General features: G+C 38.5%; 1 protein-coding gene across 4 annotated transcripts in view; it reads left to right on the top strand.

The window, feature by feature from the left end:
• USP6NL (USP6 N-terminal like) overlaps positions 1 to 22,707 on the top strand; it is a 115,634-nt gene that overhangs the window by 63,973 nt on the left and 28,954 nt on the right. For all 4 annotated transcript variants that reach the window (XM_042872701.1, XM_042872700.1, XM_042872702.1 and 1 more), the window contains 2 exons: positions 13,108 to 13,147; positions 17,420 to 17,500. In XM_042872701.1, coding sequence (XP_042728635.1) covers positions 13,108 to 13,147; positions 17,420 to 17,500 — 121 coding nt within the window. The remainder of the gene's footprint in view (positions 1 to 13,107; positions 13,148 to 17,419; positions 17,501 to 22,707) is intronic.

The raw sequence follows: 22,707 nt of genomic DNA, 5'->3' as shown, positions 1-22,707 counted from the left end.
TGTTGTGGTGAGGCCTATCCACCTATCGGACATTCTCTCTCTCATTATATTTGATTTATTAGCTTCAATTCTGATTATATTGTATTATAGTGTGTTATCTTGCATTCCGATAATATACTTAGTAAATTAGTTTGTTTCTCCTCAGATCGGTGCCGCTGTTTTAATTATTTTGGGGTCTCCTGTTTCCTTTTTTTCCGGAGGTGTGGATCTGCGGATCCCTCCGCCCGTCCGTCCGTCACGGAACCGAGCCAAACCAGCCCTTAAACCGTTGACATTCTCCACCAAGAATAGCACAAGAGAGGTGAACTAGCATTGGTTTCTCCTAATACTTTTAAATTCAGTCTTAATTGCAGGAGCATTGTTCACCTTAGAAAGTAATAGAGACTGTTTTCAATCAAGTACTTATGGTCTTTCTCAGTGTCATCTGGTGTACGTGGATGTACAAAACTAAAGCTTTGTTGTTCAGGTACATAATGCTTGTCTGTGGAAACTTGTGTCAGGGAGCTTATCTTAGTCTTGAGAGAACAGACCAGTGTATTTCTCTTAGGTGAGATCTGGTTGCTTGTAATCCTAAAAGTAACTACTCCAAAGAACTGCAACCAGGATCCCCATTCTGTAAATTTTCTGAGAATCCTGGTGGACCCCTGATTTCATGCTAACCAGTGCCAGAATGCTTAACAGGAAGACTCGTGAGAAATGCCAGTCACTCCTAAGAAGAACTTTTTTCCTCCAGGAAATCTAGCACCAATGTTTCTATGTACGGTCTACTAGTCTTTGATAAAACTGGGTATTCTTGGCTAGAAAACTTGTGCTTGAAATTGTATCTGACTGATGTTTGTTTCATACTTGTGATTGGAATACAAATCTAGCGTACTGTCTCAAGAGACCACCTCAGTGCTCAGATAAACCTTAGACTGCAATCTATGACTTTTTCAAGCAAGTAGTTTAGGAATGGGAGAATTGTCTGAGATGTCTTCATGGGTAGTAATAATAAGAAACTGTTCCAGCTGTTTTTGAAAATGGAAAAGATTGAATGAATCTGGTATTCATAGAAGAGAGTTGTTCTGTAATTCTATTTTTTTTATTTTGTCACTGATACGTTGTGGATTTTGGATCAATTGTGTGTCAGAATATTTCATTATTTTTCTCTAGATTTAGTAGGCAAAAAATAATTGTATATTCTGAGTGTGAAATTAAGGGACCAGAGCTTAGCAATTAAAAGAAAAAAAAGAAAAAGATTGAGCAGAAAACATAAACAAGACCTCAGCCCCAGGAAGCCAAGCTCTAAACGCCCTGCATCCAGCAGAAAAAGTAATTCCTCTCTCTATTATCTTGAAATCTGGCTAGACATTAAAGTATTCTTAAACTTTTCACTGTGATCTCTTCTGTCACAGAAATATCACTTTACATGTACTTCTTCCATTTGCTTTTTGCAATCATTGAGAGAGGAATAGCTTCAGTAAAGAACTGAAAAGAATTTCTTCATGTTTAGAAGTGAATAGCAGACATTCCAGTAATGCCTTGGGATCTAGGATTTCCTCCTTCTCCCTGCTTGAATTTTTCAGGTCATTTCTTACTGCTTTGGGATGTTTAAGAAAGAACTAATATGGTGTCCCCGGGGCAATGGTGAATCTTCTGTCACTCTTAAGAACATTATAAATAAATAACATCTGTATTCTTCTATTTATTTTTTTGCAAAACTCTCAAGCTAGCTAAAAGGAAGAAATAACTTAATTCCTTTTATTTTGTTTTATTTTCTGTATTATGTTAAGGTTAATGGTCTTGTGAGCATTGACTGACTGGGGTTTGCAAAACATCTGAACTTTGTGCTTGCTCCCAAAATAGAGAGAAGCTGAAAGCAACATATTGCAACTCCAAAGCCCAACCCCAGGTTCATGCAGTAGCTGATCGTGTTTTGGGCCTTTCAGCATCAGGCCAAAAGTCAGAGCAGGGAGAGTGTGGCAACCTCAGCATCTGCCTTGGGGGATGTGAAAGATTAAACTTCCCTCTTTGAGCAAATCCAGAAAAACAGAAGGCATCATCTTTTGTTCAGGTCTCTACACAAACACGTCTGTATGCTGCCAGGTTCTGGGCCCCTTACTTCTGCTGCCTTGATTCTTAGAAAGAATGTTGTTCAGTGACATCAGCTTGGGTTGTTCATTTGATACCTGTTGAAACAGTTGAGTTCAGTCCTTTTTCAGACCATGACAAAGCAAAAGCTATAGTAAAAAAATCCATGTGTTTTTAGCTAGCAATTACAATTTATATTATACAGTCTTGTATATACTGGTAGTGCTTGTGTTTGTATTCTTTTATGTCTCTATGCATTACCATTGTCTTTTAACAGAAAGCTCTTACTACACTTCTTTCATTCATGGGAATAAAACTATCATTATTTCATGGCATTCAGTGCAGATACAACTCAAGGCTGTTTTTTACTAAGCTAAGTTGGTGAACAAAGATTATGACTAATATGTTAACTAGCATTGTGGAAAGCATCATAATAGTTTAGATCTTACAGCACAGAATGGAAATAGGAGTAAAAACAGTTTAATCACTGTACATTTTCAGGAACCTTTTTCTTTTTGTTATTCATTGGTCCTGTTACTCTTCTGATAATGAGCTGTGAAAAGCATAAGCTGTCACAGCACACAAAAAATCAATTATTGTAAATACTCTTCCTTTCACCCATGCAATACAAATTATTTTAAGATATTAACAAATTAACTTGCATTGATAACTGCCCTAGACCATAACACTTGTTAATATTCATTGCTGCTGTAACTTGATTGATTTAGCTTAGGTTTTTCTCTTCCTCACTCTTCAGTAAATAGAAGTTGAAGATGTATGTGTGGCCTGATCGATGCTGCAATGTTGAATGATGTCAGGGGTCCTTATAGGGATGTTGAGTAGATTTGAGGTTTATTCTGCTAAGTATTTTTTTTTCCTAGCAAAAGATAAAGAGTACAATAAAAGTCCTAATGGTAGAAAATACACTGCTTTTTTTTTTTCCCTTTGTTCACAAGGCCCTCTTAATAGTTTGAGTCAGATTCCTGTGCTACTTTTGCAGTAGCTCCACAGTGGCTCTCATGGAATTGTACCAATTTACAGCAGCTGAAAATCTGACTCATACTTTTATTCTTTGTCCCGTGGGTCCAGTAAAGCTTTGAGCTGACTTTTCAGAGTGTGCTAATGCTGGAAATGTGCGTCTGGCAGCACAATAATCTCAAATAGCAGAATTCATTCTTTCTTTCACTAAGATTATGTGGCCTACCTGCTCTTTTCCATCAAACTCTACTCTTCAATTGCACTGCATTTTTATTAGCTCTGTAATGCGTTTCTATGGCGTGCTGTAAAAAGGAGGTAGCGGAGCAAAGAAATGAAAAGCTGAATGAAGAATTGCGAGCAACTCCATTAAATGCCTCCAAATGAAGCTATTGATATTTTGTTGTTGCTGTTATTGTTGTTTTTCTCCCTAACTTTTCAAGAGGGAGTAATAGGATGAGTAACAAGTTAATATGTCTTTCTATTTCTTAGCCATTTATACAGAGCTTCACTAGAAAATAATACTTTGTCTCTAAAATATTCTCCATGCATTCCTTAGTAGTTGCTACGGTGTGTTTGTAGAACTGCACGTTCCAGAACAACTCTCAGTTATGCAGCAAACCCTGCTGATTTGAGTAGCTTCACAGGTGAAGTGTCTTCAGATCAGAGGTTTAAGGACAGGTCATCAAGTGTTCTCAGCAGCAAAAAAAAAAAAAAAGAAAAGTTACTGAGATGCCAAAACATTCTGGGAAATGGAAATTAGAGAAATAAGTGTCTGTAATTGGTAATAATGCAATAAGTTGTCAAGAAGTAGAGATTTTTTAATATGATTTTAATTTTAGTTTGCATAAAGCTTAACCAAAGAGTACTGAGGTTGTTAGGAAGGTTAAAAAAATACTGTTCCTAGTGGCACACAGCTAGTATCCTTGGTTCTCTAGGCACAGTCAGTATTGCCAAACACATCAATTAATGCAATGGTGCACTAGAAGAGCAATCAAATATTTATTCTTAGCAGTTCAATTATAAGTGTATTTTATTGTTTTATTTTACATGCCATGGTCATTCATTAGGGATTTGCTGTTGTTCTCCTCTCCCTTCTTCCTTCTCAGCAGTTGAGCTGGGTTCAGATCCACCTGTGTCAGGGCAGTGGCTGCGCCCTTCCGTCTCCTGGGAAGGAGCTGTGCTGGGTTCAGCCTCTCTCCACTGAGGAAGAGAAACTGCTATTGAAAAACTGAAATAAAAACATTCAGGTCTCAAATGTTAGCGTTACGTTTCTGCTAATTTCCCTTTCTATTAAACAGAAGAATATGTCTCATTTTGTCTGTAAGATTTCTTTGTAGCAAATCTTTATAGACCGCATGAAAACTCTATTATAGTCTTGCATTGTGTACAGTGCATTCCACTCTAATATGTGCTCCATTTCCCTGGACTGAATTTGCTCTGGAATATTCATTGCTAAGCAAGATGTTGGGGAACTGCTGTTTAAATAATCTTCCTCTTTTGCCCTGATGTACACTGAGGAGTTCTTTCTTTCTTTTTTTTTTTTTTCAGAATTAAAGAAGAGAAATAGTTGTATGGGGTTTAGTAACTGAGATTCAGAATGCTTTTTTTTTTTTTTTTTTTTTTTCCCTTGCTTTCTTTCCCAGCGAGCTACTTCTGAAATAATACCTGTGAAGTTTCTCTATGATAACTGGCTTGAAAACATGGCATTTTCAAATAAATAAATATGTAGTAAACATTAATGAGGAGATTTTACAGATTTTGGTGCTTGGTACCATTTATCAGTTGTGGAAAACCTGATAAGTTGAAGTGGATCTTCACATGCTATACAGCTGCAAAGTGATGGGGCTAAGTTTCAGAGACCTGAGGAAGTCAGCGATGTTACTTAAACAGAACTGACAGCTGAGCGGTACGCTGAGCTTGCAGCTCTGTGAGAGATGTGATGGACTTGATCTCGATTGTGTCCTTTCATGGTTTGCATCGTGGCCTTCTTCTTGGCATTGATGCATTTGAAATTATTTCTAAAGTTTGGTTTCTGTATGGCATTTTGCAGTACTTGTCATCTTCAGTCAGTGCCGTATTTTGGAATATCATGGTAAAAAGTGCTTCTTTAAGATGTGGTTACTGTGAAGAACTCTTCAATGCTTTTGCTATTCACTTTTTGTCATGTTTGTTTTTTTGAAGGTTGAGTCTTTTTTGTGTGATGAATATTTCTTCCTATGAAGAAAGGCTGAAGGAACTGAGCTTGTTTAGCTTGGAGAAGAGAAGGCTCCGGGGAGACCTCACTGTGGCCTTCCAGTACTTGAAGGGAGCACATAAACAGGAGGGAGAATGGCTGTTTACAAGGGTGGATAGTGATAAGACAGGGGGAATGGTCTTTAACTGAGACAAGGGAGATTTAGGTTAGATATTAGGAGGAAGTTTTTCACACAGAGAGTGGTGACACCCTGGAACAGGTTGCCCAAGGAGGCTGTGGATGCCCCATCCCTGGAGGCATTGAAGGCCAGGCTGGATGTGGCTCTGAGCAGCCTGGTCTGCTGGTTGGCGATCCTGCACGTAGCAGGGGGGTTGAAATGAGATGATGATTGTGGTCCTTTTCAACCCGGGTCATTCTGTGATTCTATGATTTGGTCATTTATTCTAAAGTTGTTCCATAAAAATGTATAGAACTGACTTAGGTGGGGTGAGGGGAAACTGGACTTTCTCTCACAGATCACTTGTGAGCTTCAACCATTTGTAACTGGGACAGTGCTGAAGCTCTTAACTACCGGACTGGCATTTCTTGACCCAAAAGGAGAACAGTAGAGTTTCTGTGTATCTCTTTCTTGGTCATATTCTTGGAGTCTAATTTGAGCTTTCACTGGAAAATGAGTAACTTTGCCTATGCCCTCATTTTATGTGGTTGCAATAGCATTTTAGTATTTATGTGTTTAGAAGTTACCAGTAAGTTCTTGTATGCTTCTGGACTGTTATTTTCAGTCTCTTTACAAAAGTTTCATCATAGTCAAGGTGTTTTGTTGTTGCTTTTGCTTTTGCAAGGAAGTTTGAAAAGTTGTGTATTTTTTCCCTTTTCTTTCAGTTATCAAAATGGCAATCTAATGTATGGTTCTGCTGCTGCTTTGCATGTAGGTTATTTGCAAGCAAATAAGGAATGTTTATTTACTTTTTAGCATTTTGAGCAGTGTGGATTTTTTTTTCCCCGTAAAACCGTATCACAAATGTGCTCATTATTTCAGTTTATTCATAAGACTGGAGTTGAAATTTGAATTTTAAATCCATGCCTTGAATTGAGTTAGTGCAGGCTGTCACTTCAACCATTCTCTGCAGATTCAGAAGGAAGTGAAGTGAATGCAACCTGGCAGATTTAATTGCAAACACGAAAGAAAGCTGCAGGATAAATCTGCCATCTACGTACAAATAGCGTGGTTTTGTTAACAGCTTCTGTTCTCTGATTTCAGTAAAAGATCACCTGCTGTATATTGGGAATTCATAAACTACTTGTTTTTATGGGAAGAGGAATAAGATAGCAGAATTGAAAAAAAGCCCTCTTTGAATATGGTAATATGTGATTTAATTTATATAATGCATTGTAAAGTAATATGCACTGGTTTTAAGCTACTGCTTAAGCTCTAAAGCATAAGGGTTTGACACGGTCATTATTACCATACTTATTTCCCACTATATTTAGCATCTATTAAAGGAAGCAAGGAATAGCCTGTGTGTGCTTCACTGGCATTGATTATTATGAATGCTGCAGAGAGGTCTGGGTGACAGGTTGTTGGGCTTTATAAAGTGCAAACAAAGGTGCTGCGAATTGTGACCCAAGTGGCAGATGCACCAAAATAGAATTTTAAACTGCAGAAGATTATTGTATGGGAGGAGCAAGTGCAGGTACATAAAGCATTAAACTTCAGAAGTACTACTGCTGGAAGATTACCGTTGTATTTAATTTATAGGAATGTACTTTGTGTAGCACGTGAATTTTAGCTCAGATGAGGCTGCTAAAATGTAAGTCATGTGTAATCATTAATACATAATTTAAGTGAGCTATACAGTAACTATCTTGCAAGCAATAGAAAAAGATTGAGTTGAATTTGGTATATCTGATCTTTTATATCTAAGAGTCTGCAATACGGCAGACTTCTGGATAGGCTACATATTCATGGCATTGTGCTGTGCGTATTGGCAGCAACATCAACATAATCCACCAGTAGCAATTGTTACTAGAATCTGGTCACGAAATCACATCTGAGCCAGTCCTTTGCCAGCACCAAATTATTTTTTGCAGCATATTTCCTGATAATTATATTGCAGAATACCACGTTGACTTGCCCTATATGTTCATTAATTGCCTTGGCTTGCTTATGAGTTTTAACATAACTTCTGAAATCTGTTTTTTAATCTGCTGTTGTCACCACCCCCATACTATGCAAAGGTTATGTGCTGAAATTCAGTGGATGATAAAAGTAGCAGAGCTCCAATTATTTTGGTAGACACACAGTCAAAATTGTAAGTAATATAAATAAAATATGTAGTGGAAGGAAAAAGGAAGGGATCCATGGAGTTTTATCCATGGAAAATTCATTATTTAGTTTAAAACACAGCTTGCTTTTTCTTTAATATTCTTAGAAAATTTTTCTGCATACTGTTGGTTTGAAGATTATACTGTTACCTCTCATTTCCACCTCGGGGTTCGGAGATCAAATCAATTGTTTGAAATCAGAATTTGTCTAAAAATTTACTTGTTTGGACTAAAAGATCTGAATTCAGTGCTGTCTGAATTGTGCTTTAGTTTTGTGCTTTAAGGAGTAGAATAATTAAATCCTATGTCTAAAGAAAGGCGTAAAATTGAAATATTGTTTGATGTAGACTTATAATAGTTATTTTTTTTTCATCTGACTTCAGAAAACAGTTTGCTTTGTAGCCCATTTTGTGGCAGTAATTTTATGCAGACAGGCAAATAATCAGTCTAAGTAACATTATGTATCTGTTCATTCTCATGGACTTATGTATGTTCCCTAATGTGAGACTGTGAAACGCAGATAACCTAACTTTTGATGTAGATACAATAGATATAATTCATGACATGAGGCAGTAACGTGGAAATGATATGTATAAGCACAGAATAAGGTTGCGTTCTATTGCAACACAGTTTTATGTACCCGTAATGTCATTTATTGCTTTGGCAGTTTTATGTATCAGAAGCTGAAGGGGAGGCAGACCTAAGAGAACAGCTAGTCAGAATTCATTTCCCAACAAGAAGATACTAATTTTTGTCTAATACTACTATATACTCCTACAACTCATTCTTAACTAATTATGACAGTTTAATAACTGTTCATGCTTGGGAAGATCTACTTCTTCCTAATACATTTGAGTTCTGAAATGTGGCAATTTGTAAACCAGCAACTTGAGTTATGAATTATATAACAAAATTCTTCCATTTGTAGTCAGGCCTTTCATAACTGAATTCTTCCCTTTCTCCTTGCTATTCAAAAGTATCACAAAGTAAATTTCTGTTTTTCACTTCTATAGTTAACTAATCGTGGAATCAGACGATCACTGAAGTTGGAAAAGCCCACTAAGATCATCTTGTCCAACCATCGACCCATCCCCACCATGCCCACTAACCATGTCCATCAGTGCCACGTGGTTCTTGCACACCTCCAGGCACAGTGACTCCACCACATCCCTGGGCAGCCCATGCCAATGCCTCACCATTCTTACTGAGAAGAAATTGTCTCCATACCTGGATGTGTTCTGGAAGAGGGTAGATGTGGCACTGAGAGACATGGTTCTATGGTGGGGGTGGGTTGATGTTTGGAGTAGATGATCTTAGTGGTCTTTTTTCAACCGTAATGATTCTATGATTGTTATTCAATTCTGTAGCTATAGAAATAACAAGCAAAGCAATTTGCTGCTGGGATAATTTAGCAAGGCAGTTAAGTATCTGTTTCCCAGCACAAAGGAGCCTTCTTCCTTCATTACTCAGTACATCCAGTGATGCTTTTTGTTTGTACATCAGTAGTTATTTGCAAAATTGGCAGAGAACATGTCCTTAATAAATTGTCTTGTCCACTCCTTTGTGAGAAAATGAAATTTGACTAATTTTTCACGTGACGAGTTTCTGTGCCAGATTAGAAGATGTGAAGATAAGCTGTCAAGTCGTACCAGTTCAGCTGTACCTTGTGGGAGCGTGTGGGGCTATGGAGCCATCAGCCTGCTGTCTTATGTGCTGCTGACAGCACTGCAAAGAAAAAGAGTCTCTTGTGTGTGCAGCCAAGTGCTTGTGAGGTCTTGCAGGGCCACAAAGAATGCATTGATTGTGTGCTCTCCATGCTGTGGCAGTGAGGCTGACACTTCTGTGCGAGATGGAGCAGAATAGAATAGCTCATTTGGAAGGAACCTTCAGAGATTGAATTCAGGTGCAAGTGCATGCAGCTGAGAAGATTGTTCAGAAATTTGCTGTGGGAGAGAAGAAGGAATCGCTAAAGAACCAAAAATTTGACATTTGAAAGGCTTAGTAATCTTTATAGTTAAAAACAAACCAATAAAAAGCTGAAGTAGATTTGCAAGTGATTTTTTTCTTCCCTTTTGCTTATTATTATTATTATTGTTCAAGTAATTTTTAGATGATCTTTGGCAAATGCAGGACCTACATTCAATGTGTTACTTTAATCATTTGGCAGCATAGGCAGTAATATCAATTGCTTATAAATTTGGGTAGTAATGAATAAAGGCTTTTCCTTAAAGGCTGTTGATGTAGTCGACCTAGACTTCAGCAAAGCCTTTGACGCTGTCTCCCACAGCATTCTCCTGCAGAAGCTGGCAGCCCTTGGCTGCGTAAGGAACTGGCTGGAAGGCCGGGCCCAGAGAGTGGTGGTGAATGGAGTCAAATCCAGCTGGCGACCAGTTGTGAGTGGTGTTCCCCAGGGGTCGGTGCTGGGGCCTGTCCTCTTCAATATCTTAATGATGACCTGGATGAGGGCACCAAGTGCACCCTCAGTAAGTTTGCGGATGATACCAGGTTGACTGGAAGTGTGGATCTGCCTGGGGGGTAGCGAGGCCATACAGAGGGATCTGGACAGGCTGGAGAGCTGGGCTGAAGCCAATGGGATGAGTTTCAACAAGGCCAAATGCCGGGTCCTGCACTTTGGCTACAACAACCCCAGGCGACACTACAGGCTTGGGGTGGAGTGGCTGGAGGACTGCATAGAGGAAATGGACCTGGGGGTATTGATTGATGCTCGGCTGAACATGAGCCGACAGTGTGCCCAGGTGGCCAAGAAGGCCAATGGCATCCTGGCTTACATCAGAAACAGTGCTGCCAGCAGGAACAGGGCAGTGATTGTCCCCCTGTACTCAGCTCTGGTGAGGCCGCACCTTGAGTACTGTGTCCAGTTTTGGGCCCCTCACTGCAAGAAAGATACTGAGGCTCTGGAGTGGGTTCAAAGAAGGGCGACGAAGCTGGTGAGGGGTCTGGAACACAGGGCTTAATGAGGAGTGGCTGAAGGAGCTGGGAATGTTCAGCCTGGAGAAGAGGAGGATCAGGGGAGACCTTGTTCTGTATAACTACCTGAAGGGAGGTTGTAGTGAGCTGGGTGTCGGCCTCTTCTCTCGTGTAACTAGTGATAAACTAGAGGGAATGGCTTCAAGCCATTTAGGCTGGACGTTAGGAAATACTGCTTCTCTGAAAGAGTGGTCAGGCAGTGGAATGGGCTGCCCAGGGAGGTGGTGGAGTCACTGACCCTGAAGTTGTTCAGGGAACATTTGGATTTTGTGTTGAGGGACATGGTTTAGTGAGAACTATTGGTGATCGGTGGATGGTTGGACTGGATGATTCTGTGAGTCTTTTCCAACCTTGGTGATTCTATAATTCCTAGTATGTCAGACACTGAGACTTTCATGGCATTTTATTGGGTTTTGATGTTATTCTTAAAGAAAGTTTTCACATACTTGGAAAATGCTTCTGAATGAACTGATTACGCTTATTGCAGTGCTGCTCAAAAGGGGGACTATCTGGGCTATTAATTTAGTTCCTAAAGTGTGTACTGTAAGCTTAGACTTGGAGGGACGAGAGGGTGTCTCCAAAAGGGTGTTGATTGGAGCAGGATTTTCCATTAAGATAAAGTAATTCAAATGTATTTAATGATTCAGATAAAACGTCTCATTTTGAAATGGCATCTTTTAAGTCTTTAAACAAAATAAATGAGATGAAATATTACCTAAGTGTTTTGCATCAGACCGTTCTTATGCTAACTGCAGCAACACAGGAGAGAAGGTGGATTTCAGTTTCCATTTCCCCTATTGTAGTCTTTCCTGGTAAGGATTTATTTTCTTCCACACTGCATAGATTTGATACTGGTCTAAACTGGAGGGTTGTGGTGTCCTCACTTTAGACGTCTATGGTGATGCGAGTAGGAATTCTTTAAAAATATTAAGACTTAATAGGAACTTTTCATTTTTTCTTCTTTCTGTGAAGAATTTCAGACGACGCTTTTTTTTTTTTTTTTTTTTTTCAGTCCCTTTTAAGAAGAATTTTGTTGAGTTATTTATTTATCTGATCTGTAGAGCTGAAAAAGGGAGCCTTGCTACTTAGATGAGCTGCTATGTTTTCAGAAGCTGCAAACGACGCATACAAAGGAAGGAAGTCTCATTTGGCATCAAAGCGGTCCAGTTACTTTTGATATGAAAAACATAAGTTTTCTTTGATAAGAAAAAACCTAAGTTAGAGCCCTCAGAATGGAATTAAAATAAATCTGAAAATGTCTCTGTTTAAAGGCTGCTTTTCAAGGTTTCACTTCATAACCTGTCTTTTTAGTTGGGCTTAGAAGTGGAAAAATTGTTTTAAAATATTAGATACCTACTAATAAGTGTTTTGAGTTTTTTTTTACTACCTTCTCTCTGTAAATCAGTGAGATACCTATATTTTTCAAAAACTAAAAGGTAAGTCTCCCAGATCAAACAAAGTCTCTCTGTCTTTGCAAGGTACTGTAATAAGGAAGGAGGACTTTTCTTAGGAGTATTTCAGTTGTATGGTCAAATAAACGTGGAGTGGAGTGAAGATTCTTAAACTTGGAAATGGCTAGATTTCTAAAATAAAAACATACAGTATGGAGTATTGTGAAAAATCTTCATTTAAAAAAGCATTAAAACTGCTGTGTGCATTTAACGTTTGTTTCATGTCAGTAGTACAGTACTTTAACAGAAAGAAAGATTATTTGTTTTAGTAAAGTCATTTTCTCTTGAAGCTATTCATAGAATCACAGTATTGTTTGAGTTGGAAGGGATCATTAAAGGCCATCTGGTCCAACCCCCCTGTGCTGAACAGGGACACCTGCAGTTTGATCAGGTGCTCAGAGCCCTGTCCAAGGATGAAGCATCCACCACCATCTCCCTGGACAACCTGTGCCAGTGTCTCACCACCTTTGATGTAGAAAACTTCTTCCTTATATCCAGTCTAAATCTCAATCTCTCCTTTAGTTTGAAACCATTTCCATTGTCCTATCAGAACAGATGCTGCTAAGAGTCTGTCCCCTTCTTACAGCCCCCCTTTTAGATACTGAAAGGCCTCTCTCAGGTATCCCCAGAGCCTTCTCCAGGCTGAACAGCCCCAGCTCTCTCAGCCTGTCCTAGTAGGAGATATTTTCCATCCCTTGGGTCATTTTTGTGGCCCTTCTCTGGACGTGCTCCAATAGATCCATGTCCTTCCTGCTCCAAGGACTCCACATCTGGATGCAGTACTCCAGGTGAGGTCTCACCAGTGCAGAGTAGAGGAGGAGGATCACTTTCCTTGACCTGCTGGCCGTGCTTCTTTTTATTCAGTCTGTTCTGATTTAGAAGGTTTAATGTTAAAGTAATTACATTATTTTACTTAAAACGTGAGCTTTATTGTGTTTAAGAAACAAAATCCCAAAGGTTTCTGTATACCACTGTGATAACAATCTGAAGTTTACTCCCTACAGCATATTGCTACTGGAAATGATTACTTGTAAGAACCTATAGAAAAATGATTTTGTGCCAAGATAAGCCTAGAGTAATATGATTTTTCTTTGTTTTCAGTCCAGAGGAGCTTCCTGTCCATGATGCAGCAATAGAAAAAGTAAGTTCAGTGTCTTCCAGTTTTTTTTAAACTTTTAAGTATTCATGACTTGTTAATATAAATTATTGTGAAATCAAGAGATGAAACATTTTAGTGATTTGTGTTCCCAAAGACACAGTTCCAAGTCCCAGAAGGAATGTGGTTGTTGAGGCCATGTTAATAAACACAGATCCCTTGGAGTCCCATGCAGTAGTGTAATTAATTACTCATTGCAGTGAGGTATAGGCTTTCTTCACCCATCTCTTGACCCTGTAAAGCAAACAGAGCTGTTTAACAGAACACACCCAGGTCTGCCCCGAAAGGGACCCAGCTGGCAGGCACCTGTCTGGGGTGAGACGACCTGTTTGTATCTCAAGCTGTCACCAGCTGCGCTGGGTGGATGCAGTGTCCAGGTGAGGTGGCACCTGGTGCTGAGGCATCTGCTGCCTTCTCCTGACAAGTGGAGCATGCTTTTCTCCTGTGGTAAATGATGACAGATAACCTGGCTGTCACTCGCTGTGGTATGATGAGCTCCATTGTAATGCTGGGTTGACAAGCCAGGTGTGTTCAATAAGTGTAAGAGACATGCCAGCAGCCAGTGCAGGCCCTCATTCAGAAAGCCTCATGCTATTGGAGGATGCTGGAGGACAAGTTTAGGAACTGATGTTTTTAATAATGTGGAAAGCTTTTACTAAAACCACTGGAACTGCATTTCTGCTTGTATTGGCCAAGATGAGCTCCTTTCAATGGCTTTGGCCTTTTCTGTCAGGCCCTTTTTGTCTCCAAGACTATCTTTTCCATACTGATCTTCTGGATCGTCAGAAAACTCGTGAAATTTTTAAAATTGTAAGCTTAAAGTTATCTCTTTTGGCTGCACAAATGAGTACATGGAAGTGCATGGAAGAGAAATGGAGTGACTCATCTTAGGAAGACTCAACTCTGAATATTAAGAGCAGTGTTTCTAAATACGATTTTCTTCTCCACAGAAACTAAGGAGTTGCTACAGGGCTAGCAAGAAATCTTTCTCATAAAAGAAGTGAACTTCTGAGTTTCTGTTTTGTGTCAGTTCATATATATTTCTGCATTTGCAGCTTGAAGCAGTTGCATTTTCTTGCCATGTTCTATTACATTTAATAACATAGCAAGCCTGTATATAATTTCATTTCCATCCAGTGGACACAGCAGGGTAGCGAGCCTATGAGCATAAACATTGGACAGCTTGCAGTTATTATGGTATATGTTTTTGGAGCTCTGTTTCACTGTGACCATAGTAAACTTTAAATTATTGCATGAAAATGGTGTCTCAGTTCTTTGTCCCATACTTCATTCATGCTGTCTCAGACAAAATCTCAGTGTAGAAACTGTATTTACTGAATCAGTATAACTCCTGGTTATACTCCTGATGATATCCTGACCTCTGCTGGTTTGAGGTTTATCTGTCTTTCTATCAGCGGTGATTGAGTCTTCGCTGATTTCAGGATACCATTCACAGAACAGTGAAAGTGTCACATTAATGTAGGCTAACACTAGAAGCTTTCTAGGCAGTATCTTTTGAAGTCACTTATTTGGCAAAATTATATATGCTTTCTTTTTTACTTAACTGTGAATTTAAAAACGAAAGTTCTTAAGTTGCACTTTGAAGTTTGCAGGTTATGTAAAGCGTTGTATATCCTTGTGAACTTTGAATCCTTTTTCATACATGTTCAGTGTAAAGCTCAAGCAAGGTTTGACCAGGTGTCTTTTTTTGTCATATTTTTGTGTGCAGTACTTCTGGAATGGGCATTATTTCTATGACTTTCAATGGTTTGTTTACCTTGCTGGACATTTGATAACTTAAATGCTTCACGTTGTCCTTACAGTATGAACTTCATATGAATCACACAGTACATTTGAGATAAAACTAAAGGAGGAAAGATGATTCAGAATAGAAAAGTGGACACGAAATGGACCTCAGGATGTTTGGAGTCTGTGTCAGACTTTTTTTTCTGAGGCTTCTGCTGAGGCATTGCTCTGAGCCTCAGCTATAGCACACTCACTGTCTGTGAAGGTAGAACACTGCACACAAGGTGGATACCTGCCAATAGAGCTTCACGCTTCTTCTTTTCAGCACTGTATTATTTACTGACACCAGACTGACAGACCTTCTCTTTTTCAGTGAGGGATTCTGTTACTTCCAATGACAAAAATGCTTCAAAGTATAAAAAAATAGTTGTAAGACTGATAAATTGATTTTTTTTTTTTTTTTTTTTTTTTGTGACAATTACACGGAATTTGTCTAAAAGAGCAGCAGCAGCATCCTTCTACTCTGCAATGAGCTGCTTCTGATCTGTCCATGTTTCCAGTGTTGCACCTGTTAAACATGAAAGTGAACATAACTCCGACTGGAAAATAAAAAAAGAACAAAAAATTTTCAACAACGGAACACAGAAATAATTGCTGTTTTGACTACAGTAGGTTCACATGAGAACTGGGATAAATTGACACAGAAGACATAAAAGCTTGAACAAGCATACAATTGAAGTGAGCTTTTGGCTCAGAAGACCAGATATCTTGAAAGTAGATCAAACGTACAAACAGAAAGACTTCAGAGCAGATGGGGTTTCATTTTTCTTAGCAATTATCTGGAAAACCTGTTGAGGGCAGAGACCTTTTCTAACTTAATAGCAGTGTTATTCCAGCAGAATAAACTACTCCTGGAGAACATCTGCTTCTGAGATGTTGAAAAGATTTGTTTCTTATGGGGGTTCTGTGTGAGGAGAGGAATCAGAACCAATGATGTGAAACATGAAATTTGGGCAGCAGTCATTTATGTACTCTTTCCTTCTAACCTAACTCTTAAGGAAGTGTTGTTTTTTTTTTTTATATAAATATATATACATACATACACATATATGTTTAAAAAGTGGTTTAGGAATTACCAAATACAGCGTGGAACCTGAACAAGAACGTGAGCAGTTGATTGATTGCAACATGAAGAGTTGGCTAAGTAAGGTTAAGATAGGAGTAGCACTTACTTCCAAATAAGAAATAGCAACAACAACCAAACCAAACCCCTTCTTTCCTGTATGCCTTATGGACTGAATCACAGTTGGAATGGGTCTAAGCAGTCATTGAGCTGCACTTCTGAATTTGAAGTGGGAAGTAGAGGGACTGGCCTTTATGAAAAATCTGAATGTTTGCTTATGTTCACGTTTGAAGAGAAAACAGTGGACACAGATAAGCTTTCTGCTCTACTTTTTTCAGTGTTGATCCTCAGCTACAAAGCATTATGAAAACAAAAAGCCCAAAACACCCCTCCTCCCTCTTTCTAGGATAATCAGAGATATGAAACCTACTTTACAATGTGTAAAACATGGCTGTACAAGTGCCACTTTGTGAATCTTGTTATCATCAGAGCCAAAGAAGTGCGCAGTTGTGACTGTGAGAAGCTGAAGTGCCAGGAATTTAGGGACACACATGGATAACTGCAAGTGCTTGCTTGGTTCCCATATTCAAGAAGTTGATGGCAAGTGTAGCTATCTTTAGGATTATGGCGTTGTCCAGTGTTTTTAAAGCCATGTGGAGCATAGAAGTATGAAAATAACATTTATTATGTTATTCTATTTCAACTGCTTATTTTTTATATAGTATTTTTTTGATTTCTTATTTTATCCCCTTGTTGCTGGAAGATTCTTGTCAATAATTTCTCCAACAGTGAGTTGTAGCAAAACTTTATCACTTCTCAAGACCAGAAATAGTCCCATTTTTGCTGCCATACTTTTTCTTGCATACACTCATACATGTCCTTTATTTAAAGCTTATGAATTGTTATTGAGGTCAACGTATATTGGTTTGCTGTGTCACTTGAAGTATACTGGTTTGTTTCTGTCAGGGTGTGTACTGCATTTTTAATTGGTGCCTTTTACGAAGGGATGGTTTGTATGGCTGCTGGAAAGCAGTAGCTAAATGTGTCCTGGGTAAGGCTGGCTAAGGGCAGCCACCATTGGGAGCTACTGGGAATAGGTGAACGGTTGGACTGGATGATCTTTTAGGTCTTTTCCAACATTGGTGATTCTGTGATTCATTGCAGAATCAGCGAACTTAAACTGTTTGCAGCAGAAATTATTTGCCTGAAAAATCAGTGTGAAAACAAATCAAAATGATTTTTGTATTTGCGGAAAAAAAATGTGTAGAGAAGTAACTCCTATAAATGTTACACTTAATTTTTTTCTTGATGTTTTTACAAATACATTAAATTAATAATTTAAAATGTGTTCATTTTGAGATGATTAACATACTGTAATTTATTTTCAGCAAAAGCACCTTGAAATTGAAAGGACCACAAAATGGCTTAAGATGCTGAAAAGCTGGGAAAAATACAAGAATACTGAAAAGGTAAAGTTAAGCATCCTGTTTTGTTATCACTTTTGAATGAATGTGTAACCTTAAATTAGGTTGTCTTATTTTTGATCAGAAAAAATACACCTGGAAAGAAAACTGTTTTTTTCTTTCAAAAAGCCATAATACATTAAACAAACTAATGAAGAAACATCCAACAAAATAAAACAATCCCCGTCCCAAAAAGAAATTGAAAAAAAACAACAGCAGTAGGCAAATGCAAGGAGTTTTCACTGAAGCAGGTTGCCCAAGGAGGCTGTGGATGCCCCATCCCTGGAGGCATTGAAGGCCAGGCTGGATGTGGCTCTGGGCAGCCTGGTCTGATGGTTGGTGGCCCTGCACACAGCAGAGGGTTGGAACTGGATGAGCATTGTGGTCCTTTTCAACCCAGGCCGTTCTGTGATTCCATGATTCTATGAAGGACAGTACTCTTTGTTCATAGTAATAATTGTGTGTTACATTGTGTTGCGTGCTGAGAGTTTGGGTCACTTAGCAAATTGTGTTCATGTGACTGCAGAATAATTTTAGGAGCAGATGAAGCATTTGACCTGCTGGCCTTCCCTTGCACCTAGCTGGTGTTACAGAAACTTGTTTTTGGGTACATTTTTAGAGTGAGAAGGAGGGAAGAAGGGAAAATCTTTGTAAGCTTGAAAATTGGGAGCATGTTGAAATGGGAGTAGTTGAGTTCTGCAGGAATCATAATTCCCTTTCAGAGACCATGATTTTTAACTTTGGGGTGATGTTTTTATTCATTTATTTGCTGGATATTGTTGTAATTAATGTTTAAATTTAAAGTTATTCTTTTGAGGTACTTAACAAGATCTGAGGATTTTTTTATTACTGATCTTCTATGGTTTCTATTTTTTTTTAATGTTTTTGCAACCCAAGTTTACTGATGAGCAGCCTAGGATGGCTTGCAGTCACTGTTCCGTGGAAACTGCCTGAATAACTCTCCAAGGAAACTGATTAGTCATAATACAAGGCATACAGTTTGATGTTTAAATTATCATGCTTGCCAGCAAAGATATCTTTAGTGTATCACAAAATGCATGGTTTCTTTGCTAAAAGAAGAGTTTCTTGGAGTAAGTTTTCAAGTAAAAAGTATAGGAAGCTGTTCTATGCCTTGGGATAAGGTTGGTTTTTTTGTTGTTTTCTTTTTCCCCCCCATATATAATATGTAACTCCCTTCATAGTCTAAGAGAAGCCATTTTTTGATGGTATGAATGGGATCTGCTTTTGCTTGGAGATCAATATGGAAGAGCCATTCAGGGATAAATCCCTGAAATATGCTTGCAGCTTTATAACCAAGCCCAACAGTGCTACAACATTTCTTGATTTAAAGAAATAAATAGTAAAATGATTTTCTATGTGAAGTTACAGGTGATTTTTTAAGTAAACAAATTACCTGTTAAAGCTCTTGGCACTGCTTTGCAGATTTTTAGTTACAGAATTGGTTTGAACCTGCTTGGACAACGAGTAATGGTCTGGGGTAACAGAAGTCGAGCAATGTTAGGCAGGCCATTAAGCTCCAAATGTTTTTACTCACTTTGAAAAGTAAGTGGGGTTTGTGCATAGATTCTTTGCTGTAAATGTCCTCTTGGTCATCTTAGATCTGTTAAAACTCACATCTTGTTGAGAAGATTCTGTCGATGCATTCTGGTGATGCTGGTCTGCCTGTCTTTTGCTGAGGACAAAGGACAACTGTTGCACATCCCAGGTCATTGATTGGATGAATGTCCTACAGAGTTTGCTTGCTCCTTTACCCTGTTGTTTCACTAATTTATTCTTTGCAAAATGGAAGAACTTCAATTGGAGAGACTGAGACAAGGATATTTGTTAGAATGATATGCAGAGAAATAGGAGATAGTACAGTTGAAACAGGAAGTTTACTTGTCCCCTACTTTTGATGTCTGCAATCCTGCCTTTGTTTTCGAGGCTGCTAAGTGCCTTTCTTTGCTTTTCTTGAACATGTCAAAAGCAGTTACAGCTGTCTTTCAGGGTATCACTTTTTAAATCTACAGTGAATGCATAAGAAGGTAACTTTTTTCCAAAGTTTTTCTTATTCTTTCTGTTCATAGCACATCTGGCTTTGTTTCTTTATTGAGGTGACTGACTGATCTGGAGATATGTTCACAAAAAAAGCTGTAGAATAGCAACCTAGTTTGCTGTGAGTATGACAAATACCACCCTTCAGGGAACACAACAGCTCTGTGTTGCCTAAGCAGCAGTGGTCTTCCTCTTCAGCTGCCAGTGACATCAGTCCGTTGTCTATTGATTTAACTGAATGATCCTCTTCACCAGGCATGTGGAAGGTAAAGCAGATCAGCTGAGCAGAAAGAGCTTCAGTTCATGTAACAAATTATAGACTGAACTATAAATAATGGCAGGGATAATTCAGAATGTTCATAAAGGGTATAAGCTTTGCTTTAGGCTAGGAATTTTCACTGGTCGTTGGACCCTGATGGAGCACAAGGATGTTTTTGTTTTTTTCTTGCATCAGAACACAAACAATATAGAATCAAACCCCTCCTCCCAGCCAGCATGCAGTGGAAAATCAGACATTATTTGCTGCTCCTGTTTATGGACAGTGTTTTTCTTATGATTGTATAAAATTTGCAGGTGAAGACAGTTTTTACTATAGTATGTTGGAAGAATACACCAATTTCCAACCCTATTTTTTGAAGAGCAAAAGCAGTAAGTTGTAAGCTGCAAGGACAGTTCCTGACTCTTGCTTTGTCTTCACTTGATTGGATAAAGTGCAATAGAGGAGCAAATTACTGAAAAAAAAAAACAAAAAACCAGCAAACCAAACAGCCTGTCACTAAAGGATTCACTTCACCTGGCAATCCCTTGGTTTCTGTGCAGTCAGACTGCTCCTGAAATCACAGCTGTTTGGAAACAGCACTGAACGAAACATTGCTGCAGTGATGAAAACAACAGTAGTAATTTTTGTAGTTACAGATTATAATTGTAATGCTGGCTTGGTTTTGGAAAATGACCTACTTGAGTGAGTGAGAGACAGAGAAAATAATGGTCTCAAGGATGGAGTGGGTATTGCAATGTATTGGACTTCAGAAAGCCCTTTTGTAATGAGCCTACGATAGTTTGGGCTTGAAGCAAGCTGTTCATTCCATAAATATACTATAAATGAATCCATGCTATTGATTACATTATCCAAAGCTGTCATACACCTAACTGCAAAGTATAGTTTTCTTTTAATTCTCTTTTGCAGAGCTGCCTGGAGGCTGCTTCCTTAGTTCTTTCCTTCTTAACTTTGCAAGGAGAATTAATGAGAAGATATTTGCACACTGATACGTTTGTATGTGTGTGTGAGATGCTTCGATTTACATCTTCCCTTAGTCCCTATTGCAGAAGAAGATCTCAAGAGAAGTGGGAACTCTTGGGAGTTCATCTTGCTTCCCCATTAGAACTTCTGTGCTTTAAAGTTTCACAACAAAAAAGCAGGGGGAGGGCAGCCTGTGACCACGAGGAACTGGAGAAAGACTGAACCAGGAAAATGTCAGTCTCTTCCATCTTTGAGCAATGAATTATAGGTAATGAAAGAAGACGTAATGGAAATAAGCACACTCATCTTCGTAACTGTGTAACCTCCTTGCCTCCTATGTGATTATTTAGGTATCTATTCTGTGGAGTGATCATAATTCTTACAGACACCAGTCTCTGAAATGCGGACCTGTCCTTGTGTCTTTGTTTTGACAAATATCAATCACACAAAGCTTTCATCTCCCTATCAGTCATTTCTTAAGCAGGAAGTGTCAGAGAGTAGCAGAGTTTGTCTTTCATTGTGGTGTTTCTCTAGCTTATGCTTTTATTTTCTATTTGTATTCGACTGCTTAATAGCCCAGGGTACTATCAACCACCATGGATATTGAATCTTTCCTGCTTAGTATGATCATAACTTTCATGAAAGATTAAATAAAACTGTTACATTCCCATTTGAGTATTTCCACTAAAGTATTTCTGTCTTTTGCTGTCTACCTTCATCTAGCTATGACTGAAGTCACTTAAATTGAGAGAAAAAGGAAGAATTGAAACAATCAGGGTAGCTGGCAATTTCCAGCTGTTCTGGCATTCACACAGAATATAATAATCAAGTCACCACTTAGTTTGGAATCTGAACACAGAGCCTTAATGAAGAACCCTCTTCTCATTCCTCAGATTTTTTTGAATGAGATTTAGCAGCTCTTGAATTTGCACTTTTTCTTTCCTTTATGCAATCCACGGAAGTTGAAGAACCTCTAAAGGCAGCAGCTTTTATAAATATATTTTCTTTTCACTATAAATATACTTTCTTGTGGGCTTTCAGATTTTAATTTTGATGCTTCTCATCGCTAATTCTTTTTGAGGTGGCAGAACCCCTCTGTGTCATGTGCGGCTCTTCCTAGCATAACTGAAGACGTCTTATTTTCAGACAAGCCAGTTTTCTATCTGGCAGAAGTTTGACTGCCAGGTCCTGCTCTTTAACCTGTACTGTATGGTGACAGCCTCGTTTCTTGGCCAAGTACCAACTGGATTATCAGTTTTAAATCTGGGATTTAGGAATAAGGGGGCAGTTGCAGACTTGCTGGTATTTTTTATTGTTTTTTTTTTTTTTTCTTCTTAGCATAGAGGCCATATTGAACATTGGATGATAAAATCTTCATTATTTGAGATGATGGCTAAGATTTATTTGGGTTATTGCAAGTCTAGTAGTCGGGTTTTTTTTATCATTTCTCTTTTCCTTATAAACTTTTTTAAAATTCATTCTGTATATTCTCTAGTTTCATAGAAGAAAGTGCAATTTGCAGCTCCAGTTTCTTTTTGCATGAGACGCTCCTTTGGAATCAGTGATGGATCCTCACCGTGCTGCACGTGTGTCCTATCTACCAGAATCAGCAACATTAGTGATAGTTCCAAGAGTTTGTGATGGATGTCTTTAGCTGAACATTAGCTTAGATGTGATAAAGAATTTGAACCTACATTTTTAAGTTGTGTTCACATAGTTCTGTCTACTATATCTGTGTTTTCCTCTGTGTCGTCTAATGATGGAAGCATTCCAGGCTGCACAGCAGCACTCTCTGAATGATGCTTGTTTTCACTGAATGCTTATCTGAATTATAATATGTTTGTGTTTTCTTTTGAGCTTCTATCTTAAGAAAGCCTTATTTTTAATGAATTTGTTGAAGACTGTTTGCTTTTTGTTC

This window comes from Lagopus leucura, unplaced genomic scaffold, assembly GCF_019238085.1.
Source record: "Lagopus leucura isolate 7727_CA_CO unplaced genomic scaffold, USGS_WTPT01 Super-Scaffold_100008, whole genome shotgun sequence".
Taxonomy (NCBI): domain Eukaryota; kingdom Metazoa; phylum Chordata; class Aves; order Galliformes; family Phasianidae; genus Lagopus; species Lagopus leucura.
This window is presented reverse-complemented; position numbering and strand designations above follow the sequence as displayed.